This window comes from Lepus europaeus, chromosome 2 (assembly GCF_033115175.1).
Source record: "Lepus europaeus isolate LE1 chromosome 2, mLepTim1.pri, whole genome shotgun sequence".
Classification (NCBI taxonomy): Eukaryota; Metazoa; Chordata; class Mammalia; order Lagomorpha; family Leporidae; genus Lepus; species Lepus europaeus.
Genome location: NC_084828.1, coordinates 60,577,996 through 60,595,723, shown reverse-complemented (window position 1 = coordinate 60,595,723; position 17,728 = coordinate 60,577,996). Strand labels below are relative to the sequence as shown.

General features: G+C 34.9%; 1 protein-coding gene across 2 annotated transcripts in view; it reads right to left on the bottom strand.

Moving 5' to 3' along the window:
• Nucleotides 1-9,673: 9,673 nt before the first annotated feature.
• Nucleotides 9,674-17,728, bottom strand: part of ALCAM (activated leukocyte cell adhesion molecule) — a 212,791-nt gene continuing 204,736 nt past the window's right edge. For both annotated transcript variants that reach the window (XM_062207459.1, XM_062207450.1), the window contains one exon: nt 9,674-9,786. In XM_062207459.1, coding sequence (XP_062063443.1) covers nt 9,699-9,786 — 88 coding nt within the window. In that variant the 3' untranslated portion in view covers nt 9,674-9,698. The remainder of the gene's footprint in view (nt 9,787-17,728) is intronic.

Genomic DNA, 17,728 nt, shown 5'->3' with positions numbered 1-17,728 from the left:
CAAAATGTTCAGATTACTGCAGGAAAACATGGTGAAAATACTTAAAGACAATAGCATAGGCAAAGATTTCTTTGGTATACTCCAGAAGCACAGGCAATAAAGGCAAAAATAGACAAAGGAGATTACATCAAACTAAGAACCTTCTGTACATCAAAGGAAAATAAAGTAAAGAGGCAACTAATAGAATGAGAGAAAATATTTGCAGACTATACATGGATAAAAGGTTAATATCCAGGATACAAATTGGCTCAAGTAAGGCAACAACAATAAAACAAACAATCCAGTTAAGAAATGGGAGAATGAACAGGCATTTTTCAAAACACGTAATACAAATGGACAACACACACATGAAAAGATGTTTAGGATCACTAGCCATCAGGGAAATGCAAATAAAAACCACAGTGAGGTTTCACCTCACCTCATTTAGAATGACTATCACCCCAAAATCATAAAATAACAAATTCTGGTGAGGACGTGGAGAAAAGGGAACCTTAATACACTGTTGGCAGGAATGTAAACTCATTCAACAATTAAGAAAGATAGTACAGAGATTCCTCAGAAATCTAAAAGAGATCTATTATATGATCCAGTCCTCCCACCCCTGGGAATTTACCTAAATTAAATGAAATAAACATATGAAAGTGTTATCCCTACCCTCATGTTTCTGGAAGCTCAACTCACAAAAGCTAAGATATGGAATCATCCAAATGTCCATCAACTGATGACTGCATAAAGAAATGTATGTAAATATACATATATACATATAGGAAGTAATACTACTACTCAGTCATTAAAAAAAAAAATCAAATCCTGTCTTTAGCAACAAAAGTAGATGCAATGGAGACCAGCAAAAAATTCCCGGCCCAACAAGACAAATATCATTTGTTTTCCCCAATGTGTGTTAACTAATATATGAGTACAAAATAAAGGTAATATATACGAGCAAAATTAACATCTTGAGATTTGATTATCATTTATAGTCCTTGTCTGTACTCTTGAGGAACAGTGTTTTTTCTACTAACTGCTTATTTGTTTACTGGAGGGTTAAGAAGTCAGCTGAAATTATGTCATTGGAAAATTTTAAAGAAAAATAAGAAAAGAAGGAGGAGGGAGGGTGGAATTAGGGAGAGAGGACAGAGGTGGGAAGTAACAGTACGCTCTTAAAACTGTATATATTAAATACATGAAAGTTGTTCCCTTTATATAAATAAAAAGGTAAAATATCTTTGAGATAGTATTTTATAATCTCTGTATTATTGTGTAAAATATTCTCATTGCTTGACAATCAATTTTACAAAATAAAATAAAGGACTTCTAGTGTCAATCAAAAATGTCATGAGCATTGTTGTGATAACTGTGATAACTCTGATATTTTAACAGTATTATTTATTACATGCAAGAAAAATTAAGCACAAACAAATAGTAACAAAACCACTCAGGCAAATTTATAATCACATTTCTCTGAAAACAGATTTGCCAGTTAGAAATATAGAGAAATTTCAATCTATTATTTATGTGATATCATTGCTGCTGTGAAGAACTAATCACTTATTAAATAGCTTATATGAAACTATTAGATTTGAAAAGCTAAGCTTTCTAATAAAAATTGTAAGAAAATCACCACTGTAAATAGACCTACAAAATTTTGAAATACTAGCCTTTGCTGTTGGAATTTGATTCAAAAATAGGTTTTAAATATTTATCTTTCTATAAGAGACTATTATAAAGCATTTAGTAGATGATTCTAACCAAGTTGAAAAAAATGAATTTAGTTTTTAATTACCACCAATGTAGAAATATAAAATTTTATAGTCTACTGGATTTCAGTGACAGTTTAGCATCCAAAAAGAAAAAAAAATCAAATGTTTAAACTCAATTATTTTAACTGAAATACTCCATTAACTTAACAAGCTATGTTACAGAAAGTGCTGTGTATCATTTTCCAAGCAATAGCGCCATACTTAACAAATCATGTGGTTTCCTTACCTAAGAGATTTCAAAGAATTACACAGGGTTGTTCAAGTTCCAACTGCTATTTCTGTGGGAGTGAGCATCTTAATGTGAGAATCAAGCCATCAATTTAAACTGATACTCAAGTTCAATTTACGCTGGTCTACCTGAGATAGTGAGATCATAAGGAAAATATCTATAAAAAAGTTGAGTTTTCATTTGGATTACTTAGCTTCCATATTGTCCAAATTGAGTCATTGACAGTTTCCAAAACCACACTTGTATCTAGTGCTTTACTTTCTGGAAAACATAGCCTCTGCCCTCTGATAATGCAAAGTTTTACTCAAATAATTTATAACTAGTATTCAGCTTCTACAATATGTGGCCCACATCAGTTTTTTGGTCACATAGACTTTATATAACAGCACATACATGTCAATTTCATTGTAATTGTTTGTTTTCATGTGCTCTGAACCTGTGAGATTATGAATGATTCCCATCAAAGTGTCACATATATGTCCACCCCATTACTGTTTCCTCTTTGATAGATGCTGTGTATCTCTTCAAACAATTCACTTTTAAAAGCAAGTTATATTTTTGTAATTTATTTGAAAGCCAGTCACACACACACAGAGACACAGATGGAGACAGAGATAGAGACATACGGATGAGAGAGAGATCAAGTTCTAGATCTTTCATCTGCTGCTTTGCTCCCCAAATGCCTGCAACATCTTGGGCTGGGCCAGACTGAAGCCAGAAGCCTGGAACTCAACCCAGATTTCCCACATGGGTGGCAGGGACCTGAGTACTTGAGCCATCTCCTGCTCTCTCCCAGGGTGCACATTAGCAGTAAGGTGGAATGGGAAGGGATAGTCAGAAATTGAAGTGAAGAAATCTGAAATGGGATGCAGGATCCAAAGTGGCATCTTAACTGTACTGCTCAATGCTGTCTCCCCCTTCCCCAAGCAACTTCGTTTCTGATAAGCAAACTTAAGTCCTCCAGTTGAGAAAAATAAGCTAAAATATCCTACTTTGTATATATATATGTATATGTCTATATATATATATATATATATATATATGTTGATGGGCATGTGCATGTGTATACATAATTGAATATCTTTTCTGTCATTCTGCTGCTTGGCCATTATAATCTAAAATGTTTCCCACAGATAGCTAATAAAAAGGTCAGGACAAAAAACTTGACAGGGAGCTCAGCCTTTGGAGTCACATTTATATTCATTTTCCATTGGATATTTCTTCACGTGAAAAGCATTCATAAGGGAAAACGAGAGAGGCAGAATTTTGGGGAAAATAAATTGGATAGAAAGAGAATGATGGGCCGGCGCCGCGGCTCAATAGGCTAATCCTCCGCCTTGTGGCGCCGGCACAACGGGTTCTAGTCCCAGTTGGGGCACCAATCCTGTCCCGGTTGCCCCTCTTCCAGGCCAGCTCTCTGCTGTGGCCAGGGAGTGCAGTGGAGGATGGCCCAAGTGCTTGGGCTCTGCACCCCATGGGAGACCAGGAGAAGCACCTGGCTCCTGCCATCGGATCAGCGTGGTGCGCCGGCTGCAGTGCGCCTACCGCGGCGGCCATTGGAGGGTGAACCAACGGCAAAAAGGAAGACCTTTCTGTCTCTCTCTCACTGTCCACTCTGCCTGTCAAAAAAAAAAAAAAAAGAAAGAAAGAAAGAAAGAAAGAGAATGATGAACAGGTAAAAACAGCATACTGAGAAAAAAATTAGCTTCAGTCTTCTGGCTTCATGTTTCCTCAATGTGATTTTTGGTTTTTGATTGAATTTTTCAGACATTTTAAAAATTTATGTAAGGTGAAAAATTTTATGTATTTCATATATACAGATTTAGGAGCATAGGGATACTTCACACTCTGTCCTCCCTCCTGTACACACTCCACAAATATTTATTAAGAAGCTTAGATTGGAAATACACATTCCTTGTTTAAGTATTTTCTATTGTGAAAGCATAGTGCAGTACAGCAGTGATATTTTAATATAGTAAAGTTAATTGTATTTGATTCTTTAGACATAGGATAAAAAAGCAATTAACATTTATAAATAATTTATTGTTCATATGTCTCTTATTTCTTATATTACCCTGAATATGAATGCCACTAGTTTCTAGAGGAACATGTAGGGTATTCAATGTTGCTCTATTTTTTGGTAGTCTCCCCAAGCACAGATAGAAGCATATATACATAACACAGATGACAGACAATCTGGTGAATAGAGTTTGGATTTTAGAATCTTCAGCATGAGTCCTGGCTCATGTATTCACTGTAACTGTGACAATGGACAGTTATTTTCATTGTCTTCATCTGTAAAATGAGGATACAACTTTCTCTATCAGGATATTGAGATAAAGTTGTTGAACTTGTGGACTGTGAAAATAATACATCAACATAGTGTTTGTCTCACAAAAGGTATTTAATATGCCAATAATTTATGTGTGCTTAAAAATGTGATGTGATGTGTGTGTATGTGTGTGTGTGTATTCTGAATCAAAGCTCTAATAGATTTAGTCCCTCCATAGCTGAAAAATTATGCAATATTGGTTTATCATATGACTTACACATCTTGATAATCAGTATATATATCAATATTTTCTGATTTTATGAATTATGGAAAGGAAAATTCCTTTAGAAGAACTTTGGGAACTATAGAGGAATGGAGCGGGGAATCAGATCTAGTTTGACATTCAACTGCTTCAAAGTTATGTGCTCTTTGGAGCTATGGAACTTCAGGTTTTCAGCTATTAAATTATGAAAAAACGGATATTTGTACATCATTTATTTGATGTACATAGTTGGCTTTACCCTGTTTTGAAGGGAATACATTTTCAATAAAGCTCACGGTTAGGTAATTCTAAGTGGTAGCCTGGATGGTGTGTTATTAGCAAAAGTAAAAAAGTATGAAGCATCCTCTCCATTAATCTCCTGGAGCAGTTACATGGGATTTCCACTGTAAGTATGATCCTATCACTGAAGGCAGACACAAGATAGAACCAAGCACTGGTTAAACTTGAGGGCTAGCTGAGGTAGCCCACGATGCACAGCAGGAAGTCAGGGAAAATTTGATTTTTCTTGAATTTCCTCTCCAGAGATACAGAGTCACAATGAACACATGGCTTCCTATTCACAAACATCCCAATTTAGACAAGAAGCAGATAGCCATGAGAGATTTGTGAAGACATATTTCAGTTTTATTATCTTTTAGGCATAGACGGGTATGTTAATCCATTTCCACATACAATTCCTATAATTACATATAGGGAATGAACCTTGAACTGGCAACACATGTCTCCTGTTGCCAAAGAGTTAAATTTGAGAGAGAAAACCCCAGACGTTGAAGACTGAATTATCTTCCTTCTCAGAAGTGTCGCTGTTGAACAAGTGAGCTCTCTTCTTCACCCAAGGATAATAACGTCATATCTCTTTTCCCTGGCAAGCTTTCTGCTTTTGGTCCAGAGCTCTGAGTTTCCTACGTTCTGCTCTCTAGGTTCTGAAAGCTGTTTTTGGACTTTGTTAACCATTGCAAGTGGAAGCCAAGACATAATTGTAATATATCTCTTTCTATTGTTACGTTGCTTCTTTCTGCAAATATATCTTAAGAGTAAGACTTTAAACCTTTGATCTCCCACACCAAAAGAAAAAAGAAAATAAATTTATATGGAAGGAATTTCATTTTAGTGTTTATACTTTATTGTGGAAAGCAGGTGCTTAAGAATTTTAGAATTTCTTTAACAAAATTCTAAAAAGAAAAGAAAAAAAATCACAGTATTTACAGAGATAACAGAATGGCTTAGCCATGCAAAACAAATAACTTTGGTTTTTTCCCTTTCACTTTGGTTTAAATATTGACCAAGATTCAATTTTTTCTTGCCAAATAAAACTTCAACAAATCAAAGTTTAGAGGCAAAAATAACATATTTTCTTTTGTTCCCATAATATTTTATACAGTGAGTCTAATAGAATATTTTTATGTGTTTAATCCATACCAATGCACTACAGGAAGCTTGTATTAAACTGAGTCACTATTGCCCAGACAATAAACGGCTTACAAATGTACAGTAACATGTGTTTCTAAATAATGCAGAAGTGGCAAAATATTATCCCTAATCTCCATTTGATTTTCATTATTAATTAGTTTTCCATTGCCTTCATAAATTTTTATTCCATGAGTATAGAAAACAAACACCAGTTTTCCTTTTTCTCTCAAATAACATAGTTCTATACCTGGAAATCTGATATTTATTTTCTTTAAGGTAAGTCCTGGGACAAAAATGGCTATGCAATGTTCTCCCAGAAACCAGGCTTCTGCTTGAAAGAGCAAAGTTTAAAAGTCTAGTCACAAGTATCTATTGGCCCATATCCAGCCTACTTCAAAAAGTTCCATTTATACTACCACCCTAAAAAGTTCCTCAAGCATAAAACATGTTTATAAAGTTACAAATTTGAATGTAACTAAAGATACATAGACATTTTATTATTACACTTTTATGTACTGCTTGATAAATTATGTACCAGTTAAAAACACTAAATTATCTCAAGGTGCATTCAATATCTGTAGCGTAGTTAACAAAAACACACACGAAAAAAATATATATTCTATATTCTGTGGAAAATAACATAGCTTTGATAATGACCACTGTTAAAAATCTCCAATTCTGACTGATATCTCTCTTTTTCTAAAGGAAATAGGTATAATTTTAAGGCAGTGGATAATCCAAAGGATTTAACACCAATTGTTAATTACAGTGATTTACATTGTGGTTTATGAAAATGGAAATGTTATCCTTGATCTTTCCAAACTGTCTCTCACACATTGGGTTGTTTCTTCTTTTGACAGAAGATAATTTATTAGCAGGTGTCTCTAAAAGTAAATGCTACCCGGGGCCGGCACCAAGGCTCACTTGGTTAATCCTCCGCCTGCGGCGCCGGCATCCCATATGGGTGCTGGGTTCTAGTCCCAGTTGCTCTTCTTCCAGTCCAGCTCTCTGCTGTGGCCTGGGAAGGTAGTGGAGGATGGCCCAAGTGCTTGGGCCCCTGTACCCGCATGGGAGACCAGGAAGAAGCACGTGGCTCCTGGCTTCGGATCAGCGTGATGTGCCGGCCGCAGCGGCCATTGGAGGGTAAACCAATGGCAAAAAGGAAGACCTTTCTCTCTGTCTCTCTCACTATCTGTATCTCTACCTGTCAAATAAAAAAAAAAAAAAAAAAGTAAATGCTGCCCAAATCCTGTGCTACAGAATTCAGAACAGGCAAAACCATCAGTTTGGGAGTTCCTTTATCATGTATGTGTGTCCATATGTGTCTGTGATTTCCTGTGAGAATCAGCTGGTGGCACATACAAAAAATCAACTGCTCTGTTGTTTCTCAATCTGACTCTCTGGCTTCTTCGTGATTAAAAACAAAAACAAAAACAAAAACACAGTTTTTTGAATAGGGCAATATGCATGTACCCAATCTTCACAAGCCGCCACCTTTGGGTTTTAGGTGCTTGTGAAAGATTGTGGGGCATTGTTGATAGCAATCAGAATCAGAAATGTACCTGCTCAGATTATCCATATAAACAATTGAAATAAAAACATTACATTATACATCCGATTAACAGCAACTCCCAGAACAAAGCTTACAGTGTATAAAAATAGCTACGTAAAAAATTTACATAAAAGGCAAACCAAAAAGAAATCCTCAGTGCAGACATTTACAGAAAAAAAATTCAAACCAAACACAACATATGACCTATTATCATGGCTGCCAAAACTTGTTATTGTTTGTAATTTTATTTCACTGTTTTACTTGAGATAATTCTCTAAAATCCTGTGACAGCTTGGTAGAATGAACTGCTTAACACTTGAACCATGAATTGCTGTCAATGTCTTTGTTTATGTCATAAATACAATCCACGTTCATGCTTCAATTGGTCTATATGTTTTTTCTCTGAAATGATGAAAGAAACATAATTTAGATAAGTTACCATAGCAATCATTTTCCACTCTCAATGGATACTTTGTACTAAAAGGTACAGGCATTATTTTATACAAAGAGTTTTAACTCCATGTTCCTGAGCCCATCTTTAATATTAGCCATTGTTGCATCCTTTCTATAAATAATATTTTGGAATTGTTGATAGGGTTTTTTGAAATGCTTAATTCATACTAAGATTATAAGTTTTTTCGTGAAAATATTTCATTCACATCTCTTTGTTAAAAAATACATTCATCTTTTGAAATCATAATCTAGTTTATGTTATTTATCTTTAAGTTCTAGTTTTATTTAAGAATTTACTGTATCTAGCTTTGAAGAAAACAGACACTAAAATCTGTGTTGCAAAGGACTAGGAAAAAACCCTAGAGAACTGGAAAAAGAATCATATGGGCCTACTGCATATTTGGCCTCCCCTGGACAGCACATCAGCAGAAGGAATTCTACTTTGACTTTTCTCACTCAACTTGAGATTTTGGTTTTCAGAGTTTAAAAATAGGTCTTGGGGCAGGCGCTGTGGCATAGTAGGCTATGCCTCTGCTTGTGGTGCAAGCATACCGTATGGGCCTGGTTAGTGTCCTGGATGCTCCTCTTCAAATCCAGCTCTCTGCTTATGGCCTGGGAAAGCAGTAGAAGATGGCCCAAGTGCTTGAGTCCCTGCACTTACATGGGAGACCTGGAAGAAGCACCTAGTTCCTGGCTTTTGATAGGCTCAGCTTCAGCCATTTCCATTGTTTGGGGAGTCAACCAGCAGATGGAAGACGTTTCTCTCTATCCTTTTGTCTGAAATGCTACCTCTCAAATAAATAAATAAAATCTTAAAAAAATAAGTCTTAATTTCAATTATATTTTGTGCATTCCTACAAATATTATTTCCCATGGTTCCTATACTTTCCAGGGAATCAAATTATAATTTATAGTTTATTTATAATGAATCCAAGGTTTATTGCAGTTGTTGGGGCCCTTTGCATCACATCGGTAAGGTACAATAACAGTTATTCTCAAGGACACTAAAAAATTTGTCCAAACTGCTCCTCTGTTTAGATCAAGGGGAGCAGCAATAAACAGAAACAGCTCAAACTCCAAGAGAAATACCTTACAAATATTTTCTTTTTTCAGCTTGTATTAAAAATCCCCACCCACACAATTCTTGTATATAAATATACATAATCAATGTAACATTAATGTATACATAACACACATACGTATATGTACACATGCATACACATATTATCTGTGAATGTGTGTGTGCACCTACATGCACAACAATTTGTTAATCTTTTCATTAAAATGATTTGGGGATGTATAAATATACCCACACATATTAAAATCTTAGATTTAAATTTTTAGATTTTTAAATTAGTCTCATAATTATTTTAAAACAATAAGAATACTGTTGTTATGGAACTCAAATACAGATTCATAAAATAAAGTCTCTTTGTACTCAATAAAACTCTGGCATTAGAAAACAAATGCTAATTGGGTTTTAAAATCATAAAATTTATTTTTATTATTCAGGGAATACTGATATTTGGAAGAGGATGCTTGGTGAAATTGTGCGAATGCTTTTTACAACACTGACGCTTCCTTCTGAATCATCTCTTCCTGTTTAGACAGCTGTAATTAGGAAGTGTTTTAGTGTAAGACTTTCCCTGTCATCTCCAAGGATGTTCACAGGTCTCTGGGAATTACCTCCATAAGCCTCAAGCACTCTACTTACCTGGACAACTAGAACAGTTTCTCTCTTAGGCTTCCGTTTTGTGATTGTTTTCTTCTAATTTTTTGTTTTCCTCCATATTGCCAAGGTCCTTGTTTACATGTTTTGATGCAGTCCTACGAGATAAATAAACATCACACTGACACACATGCACTTATGTTCATATTAACGTTTCTTTGAGAAGAACATGTTTTACAGACAGATTACTAGGGTGAATAATTCCACATCTGCAATTCTTGACTGACAAAAGAACACATTCCAGTAAAACCAGCTTCCTTGGGAGGTTGCATTAAATATATGTTAGAAGGAAAAAAATGTGAAAACTGACTATACATACTTTGTTGCATCATGACTTCTAGCTGAGTTATTTTTCTCTCCACTTTCTGGGAAGTAACTAGTATCATTTGACTATCAACATTACATTCTGGCAAACATATTCAACAGAAATTTCAGATCTGTTTCACTAAGACCGGTTCCCTTTCAGCATTCCCTATTATGTATCCCAGTTGAGCCAATACCATATGTCTATGTTTACAGATTCTGTTTTATTGAATACATCAAAAGGAAGACTGTAAACAGACTCAATTTTATGACAGAAGATTGGACGTAGAACCTAGGACAGCCCTAACATGATGATAGTTCTCAAGTTATGGTCCCCAGACCAGCAGTAAAAGCCCCCTGAAAACTTGATAGAAATGCAAATCCTCAGGACAGAGAGCAGAATTACAGACACAGAGACTCTGGGTCAGGGCCTTGCAATCTATGTAACATAAGGCCTTCTGGTGATTGTGCAGCCGACTGAAATGTGAAAGCTAATGCTTTAGTGGCAGCTATGATGACATTTGCCTAGTTTCTATCCTTCAAGAATCAAAACAAAGTGTTCTTAATTACACAGTTAAATTCCTTGTTTGGGAGCTCAACCAGAAATCAGAAAAAATGACAACTCTATTTCCCAGAGTGTATCAATTCCATGTATTGTTTCCTCTTCTCTCTACTTCTCCTTTTGCTGTCCCTTCTATTCTCTGTCTCCTCCTAATTTTTTTTTTTCAAATTCACTTCATTAACTATTCTTCCTCCCATTAGTTAGAGTTCCAACTTGTTTGGAGCCCCTAAAGAGTGACAAATTTAAAAAGCCAACATTCTATAGGCAAATTCTATTAAATAACATTAAGTAAAATAATAAATGAGCTATTATGATGTGGATTGGATTTTTTTATTATTTCCATCTCCCTTGACCCATGAAGTAGGAAGTCATCTTCAGACTGAACTAGAACTATGCTAGCTCTTGTTGGACTGTGGTGCCAAACATGGGGACCCATAGCAAGCACAGGGTTTTCACTGAGTTGAGGAGGCAGAGAGTAGTCCTTGCCTAGAAGGAAGTAGTGGGAATTGAAGGAGATTGGTGGAGTTATGCAAAGACAGCATATAAAAAATCTACATGAATTCTCTAGTTTCCCTCTCTGAGCACCAAGTTAGCTATACCCAATCTAATCAAATTTTAAACCAAGCTTCAAAAGGATTAAGCTGACCAGTAAGTAATTTAGCTGGTTGTCAAAACTCAGACACACCAATGTAGCATCAAAATTTCTAGCCTCCAAACAAAAATTACTAAACACAAAGAAGTAGAACAAGGTGATCCACATTTATGTGAAAAAAAAAAAATCAGTTAATACAACCATATCTACAGCAATTGAATTAGTAGGCAATGGTTGCAACATAATAAATATATTAGGGGATCTCAGGAATAGAGAAAACAAAATATTTGAATAAATATTGCTAAAAATTTTTGAATTTTCACATAGTCATGAAAAACAACATCCAATGACATCTCTTTAAAAGAAACAAAGCTAGAGATGGTGGGATATCTCTAAAGTTCTAAATACTGGGGCCAGCACTGTGGCCCAGAAGGTTAAACTCACGGCCTGTAACGCTAACAACCCATGAGTGCTGGTTTGAGTCCCAGCTGCTCCACTTCCAATCCAGCTCCCTGATAATGTGTCTTGGAAAGCAGCAGGGGATGGTCCAAGTACTTGGGCTCCTGTATACACATGGGAGACCCAGAAGAAGATACTGGCTTCTGGCTTCGGGTCAGCTCAGCTCCAGCCAGTGCAGCCATTTGGGGAGTGAACCAGTGGACAGAAGACCTCTCTCTCTGTCTACCTCTCTCTGTAACTCTGTCTTTCAAATAAATAAAAAGAAACCTTTAAAAAAATAAAATGCTTAATACTTTGTTTACAGTCCTTATCTCTACTATTAAGGAACAGTGTTTCTTTCCTTCATATTATTTGCTGAACTCTTCCCTTAATGTAGAGTTAACCTTATGAGTATAAAGTAAACTTAAAATAGACCTTTCTAAAAATTAAGAGTGGGGATAGGAGAGAGAGAAGGAAGAAGGGTTGGAGAGTGGCCGAGAGGGAGGGAGGGTGGGAAGTACTTCTTTGTTCCTAAATTTCTATATATAAAATACATGAAACTTGTATACATTAAAAAAAAATAAAATTTTAAAAGTACTTAAAATAAATCAACCTAGAAACATGTCAGTAAAAATATACATAAAAATTGCCAGTGGAAAAAAAGATTACATTTAAAAAAATCTCAATAGATATACATTGATACAGAAAATACACAATGGGAATTGAGGTACACGCTTGTAACCTTCTCATATACAAGGTGGTTTCATGTAATCTGAAAAAAAAATCTGTAGGAATAAAAAGATTTTATCAAACTATTTTTAAAAATTTTTTATTTTAATTTTTAATTAGTTTTTAACAGATTCAATGTAATAATGTAATTTGTAGATACAATTCTAAGAACACAATGATATTCCTTTCCACTCTCCCTCTCTCCCCTTTCTTCCCATATTCTTTTTCCTTCTCTCCCTTCTTTTTTTAGTTTTTAAGAAATCATATTTTAAAATTATATTACAGTAAAAAGCTTACTAATTCACCAAGTAAGAAGCTTAGCAAGTAAAAAGCAAAAAGACTCCAGTTTAGTGGGAATATAGACAATGGTTAAAGACAATAATTGACTGGCAAAATGACCATTTCACAAGTATACAATCCATTTTAAAGTAATCACAGACCATTAAAACTGTAGTAGTATAACATTCTTAACCATTTGTTTGACAGTCACAAAACAAAGTTTTGCAAACTATTATCCACCATAACCTAAATGATAGTGATAGAACTCTGTTTCCATCAATCTACAAGTAAATCTCTTTTTTAGGTGTCCATGGAGTATTCATCAGGTAAAATATCACGTTGGTCCCAAAAACAAATATCAGTGCACTTCCAAAGGTTAAAATCTATGGAGTAGGTTATGCTAACAAAAGATAATTAAATTATAAATATTCAGAATTTAAGATAGTTCTAGTTATATGACTTCATGGAAGAAAACACAGAGCAATTAAAAATATTTTTAATTTAATGAATAAGAACATAACACATTGACAGTTCTGAGAATGAAATCTATTGTTTAAAGATGTGTTATAAAAGAAAAAGACTAATATCAGTGGTCTGATTCTTTACTTCAAGAAATTAAGATAAAGAAGAGCAAGTTATAATCTAAATAACAAAGAAAGTAGTAATGGTATGAGCAAAAATAAAAAGAAAGTAATAGGATTAAAAAAGCAAAAAGTTAGTTATTTGAATATATTATAAAAATTGATATTTTGTCATCGATAGTTATATATGATGTGCTGCTCATAAAACTAAAGCATTGTTGGTTCTGTGTTTAGCTGTCCTCCTATAGGTTCCTATGGACTTTTTCCAGCCACTTTTATTGTATTCAGTACTTTGGGATGGCTCTGTAAACAGATGAAGCCAATAATGTATTAACAGTACCAACTGAGAGAAAGTATGGTTAACTGAGGTTACTAAAAACAAAAAGCAATTCAAATCAATTGGCAATCTACAAAAAGAGTTAAAGATTTTAAAAGCCATTATTAAAATTGCTATATTGGTCTATTATACTATGTTATATGTGTGTACATATTGTATGTCCACATGGGGAAATTTTATTAAGAGTTGTATTTTAAATGGCTTATAGATAAGATTGTCCATAAATTTAAGCTGCTAAAATCAATCAAAGATACATTTTAATTTGTGTGACCTGAATCTGTGTATCATATGTTTTAAACGTTTTAGATGGTTGTGCTTAAGTTTACTGGCTAAACAAACTACACCATGTTAGATATTTAAGAGGTGTTTTCAAATACATGATTCTTAAAATTTATAGAAGGCATTGGACCTTCTGGTAAATGTTTTCTTAAGTTGTTATCTAATGGTTGAAACGGTTTGCTAAGTATTCATGTGATATTGCTATTGTCAGCAAGCGATCTAGGACTTGCTCCCTCATTTCTCTATTCTAAGCCCAACTTGTTCTTTCATTTCTCTATTCTCTTCAAGGTAGGAAACTAATTCTATTATAAAGGAATCTGTAGGATTTTCACTTGGTGTTGCTATGTGAGGGCAAACTGTTGAAATCTTTACTTAATATATACTAAACTGATCTTCTGTATATAAAGAGAATTGAAAATGAATCTTGATGTGAATGGAAGGGAAGAGGGAGCGGGAGAGGGAAGGGTTGCGGGTGGGAGGGAAGCTATGGGAGGGAGAAGCCATTGTAATCCATGAGCTGTACACTGGAAATTTATATTCATTAAATAAAAGTTAAAAAAAATTGATAACAATGCAATAAGACTAAGCAAGATAAATGAATAATATTAGGAAACAAAGCATTATCCTAACAGGTGCCACAGATATAAAAGGAATAGGGAATCCTCTGGGCAACTTTTTCTTTTTGTAGAAATGTCAATAAAAAATGAAATGTAGAAACCATTACAAGAACTTACATTTATTCATGAAAAAGTAACCTTATACCTACCAAGGAAACTGAAGTTATAATTTTTGTTTTAAAGCACATTTTCACAAAGAACACCAGATCTAGATCATTTCATCATTGAGATCTATTCAAAATGGAAGGAAGTAAAAAGTTCAGAAAAAGATGGATTCAGGATCATTTTTTCAACCCATTTTATAATGCCCACATTATTCTACTGTCTAAAGACACATTGAATGGAAGGGAAAAAGTAAAATTACATTTACAGATGAAGTGATTCTTTACATAGAAATATTAACAAATATAGAAAACACCAAAAAGGAATAGCAAAGTAATTTAAAAATGATATTATAAAAATTTGGAAAATCACAAAATGTTATATTTATACCAGCTTCAAAATACATAAAATACAAAAGATTCTATAAAACTGTCAACTGTCTGTTTAAAAATTATGGATTTGCTAAGAAAATATTGAAAAAAAGTCTAAGTAAATGGAGAGAGATATGATCATGGATTGGAAGAACAGATATTATTAAGTTGTCAAATCTACCTAAATTTATCTATAGATTCAAAGCAACACTAATCTCATAAAACTCGAAGGGAAGGAATAGATTCTGGCAAGTTTTAAAAGTGTATTTGGAAATGCAAAATTTTTCTGGTTGTCTTAAACTAGAAAAATCAAAATTAAAGGACTCTAGTACTATGGTAAATTAATTACTGAAAAATATGCCAATACTGAAAGTCCTTTTAATAAATAATGCTAGCATGATTTATAAATATACAGTAAAATAAAAACTGAACAAAGAAACAAAAGTTACCATTATCTCACATTACACACAAAATTTTATATAGATCATAACCTTAAATGTAAAAGTTAAAGCTTACAAAGCTTCTAGTAAAACATTTTCGTTGCTTTGGAATAAGCAAAGATTTCATACAGTGGCCACAAAAAGCACTAAACACAACAAAACAACTGAAAAGTTGTTCATAAAAACAGAAAACTTCTGCTCATCAATAAACAACCTTAAACAGCTTGAATATCCACTTTATAAAGGGAGATATATGATTGCTAATAAGTTAAAGGGCTTTTAAAAAAAAGATGTATTTATTTACTTGAGAGAGAGAGAGAGAGAGAGAGAGAGAGATTGATTTTCCAGTCTGGTTCACGCCCCAAATGGCCACAATGACTTTGGTTGGGCCAGGAGCCTGGAATTGCATCCCACAAGGGTCACAGGGGCTCAAGTACTTGGGCAATCTTCTGTCGCTTTCCCAGACACATTAGCAGGGAGGTGTATGTGAAGTGGAATCAACCAGGATTTGAGCCAGCACTCATACAGGATGCTAACATCACAAATGTCAGCTTAATCCACTGTGCTACACCATAAGCCCTGAAGGGATTTAGTGTCATTGTTACATGGAAATGCTAGTTATAACCAGAATTAGATATCATTTTATACCTCTTAGAATGATTAAAATTCAACAAAATGACAACACTTGATTTAGTCAAAGATGTGAAAGAAGTAAAATTCATAATACTGCTGATGAGAGTTGCAAACAAGAGGACAACTTTGGCAGGTTCTCGTGAACAAATATCTGCCCCACAATTAGCAGTTCCACTCCTACGTTTGTAGCAAAGAGAATGAAAACATATGCTTACAAAAATACTTGTATAAGAATGTTTATTTTAGGTCGGTGCCATGGCTCACTTGGCTAATCCTCTGCCTACGGCGCTGGCACCCTGGGTTCTAGTCCCACTTGGGGCGCCGGATTCTGTCCCGGCTGCTCCTCTTCCAGTCCAGCTCTCTGCTATGGCCCAGGAAGGCAGTGGAGGATGGCCCAAGTGCTTGGGCCCTGTACCTGCATGGGAGACCAGGAGGAAGCATCTGGTTCCTGGCTTTGGATCGGCGCAGCGTGCCAGCCATAGCGGGCATTTAGGGGGTGAAGCAATGGAAAAAGGAAGACCTTTCTCTCTCTCTCTCTCTCTCTCACTAACTCTGCCTGTCAAAAAAAAAAAAAAAAAAGAATGTTTATTTTAGCCGTACTATACATAATAGCCCAAATTGTCTTGACTGGGGTTACTTCTCCACACTGAATACTTTTGTCTCTCTCCTCCACCTCCCTATTCACAAGTTGACAGTTTTTTAAGTGGGGTGTTTGGGAAGTAATTAGGTTATAAGTTTGAAACCCTAATGAATAGGATTCGTGCACTTATTAAAGGTGCCTCAAGCTCCCTGGTGTCCTATTGTCTGGTAAGGTTACACAGAGAAAGAGCTATCTACGACCAACGATAAGTTCCTTATCAAACACTGAATCTGCTGTGGGCTTATCTTGGACTTCCCAGTCTCTAAGACTATGGCAGAAATTTCTGTTGTTTCTAAGCACCTGGTTTTGTTTTTGTTTTTTCGGTATATCTACTAAGATGGTATAGTTATAAGGACTAAGACAGTCATAAGGATATATACATTTGCAAAAATATATTAAATTATACATTAATATAAGAAAATTTTATCTCAATGGGAATCATTACAGAGAAAACATTAAATATGATCTTCATTGTATAACAATTGGAAGAACCATCCAAAGGTGCAATGAAGCAGCTAGTTCATATTCTGCTTACTTTTTAGGTGGATATATTTGTCCAGAGTTTGAGGACAGTTGATGTGATGCTATAAAGCTGTAAAAATCAGGGACAGACATTTGATGCTGCAGTTAATAGCCCCACGTCCCATACTGGAGTGCCTGGCTTGAGATCTGTCTGCTTCTGATCCAGCTTTCTGCTAATGCTACACTGGGAGGCAGCAGATAATGGCTCAAGAACTTGGGTCCCTGCCACTCACATAGGAGGGTCAGATTGAGTTTTGCACTCCTGGCTTTGTCTTGGTCCAGCCCCAGAGGTTGCGCACATTTGGAATGTGAATCAGTGGACATAGGATCTCTCTCTCTCTCTCTCTCTCTCTCTCTTTCTCTGTGTGTGTATATGTGTCTGTCTTTCTATCTTGCAAATAGGTAATTACAAATTTAAATAAATAGAAGAATGGGATATCAAAAAAAAAAAAAAAAGGGAGTAAAATTCTTTCTAGGGAAATTGTGGTTCACCGGAAAAATCACAGTATCTTTCAGTAAACCTGGGTGGTTAAAATCAGGCTAAAAAACGCTCACAGTTTGGAATCTGAACAGAAGAGTGAGTAAGGGCAACGTGAAAACTGAAATACATTCACA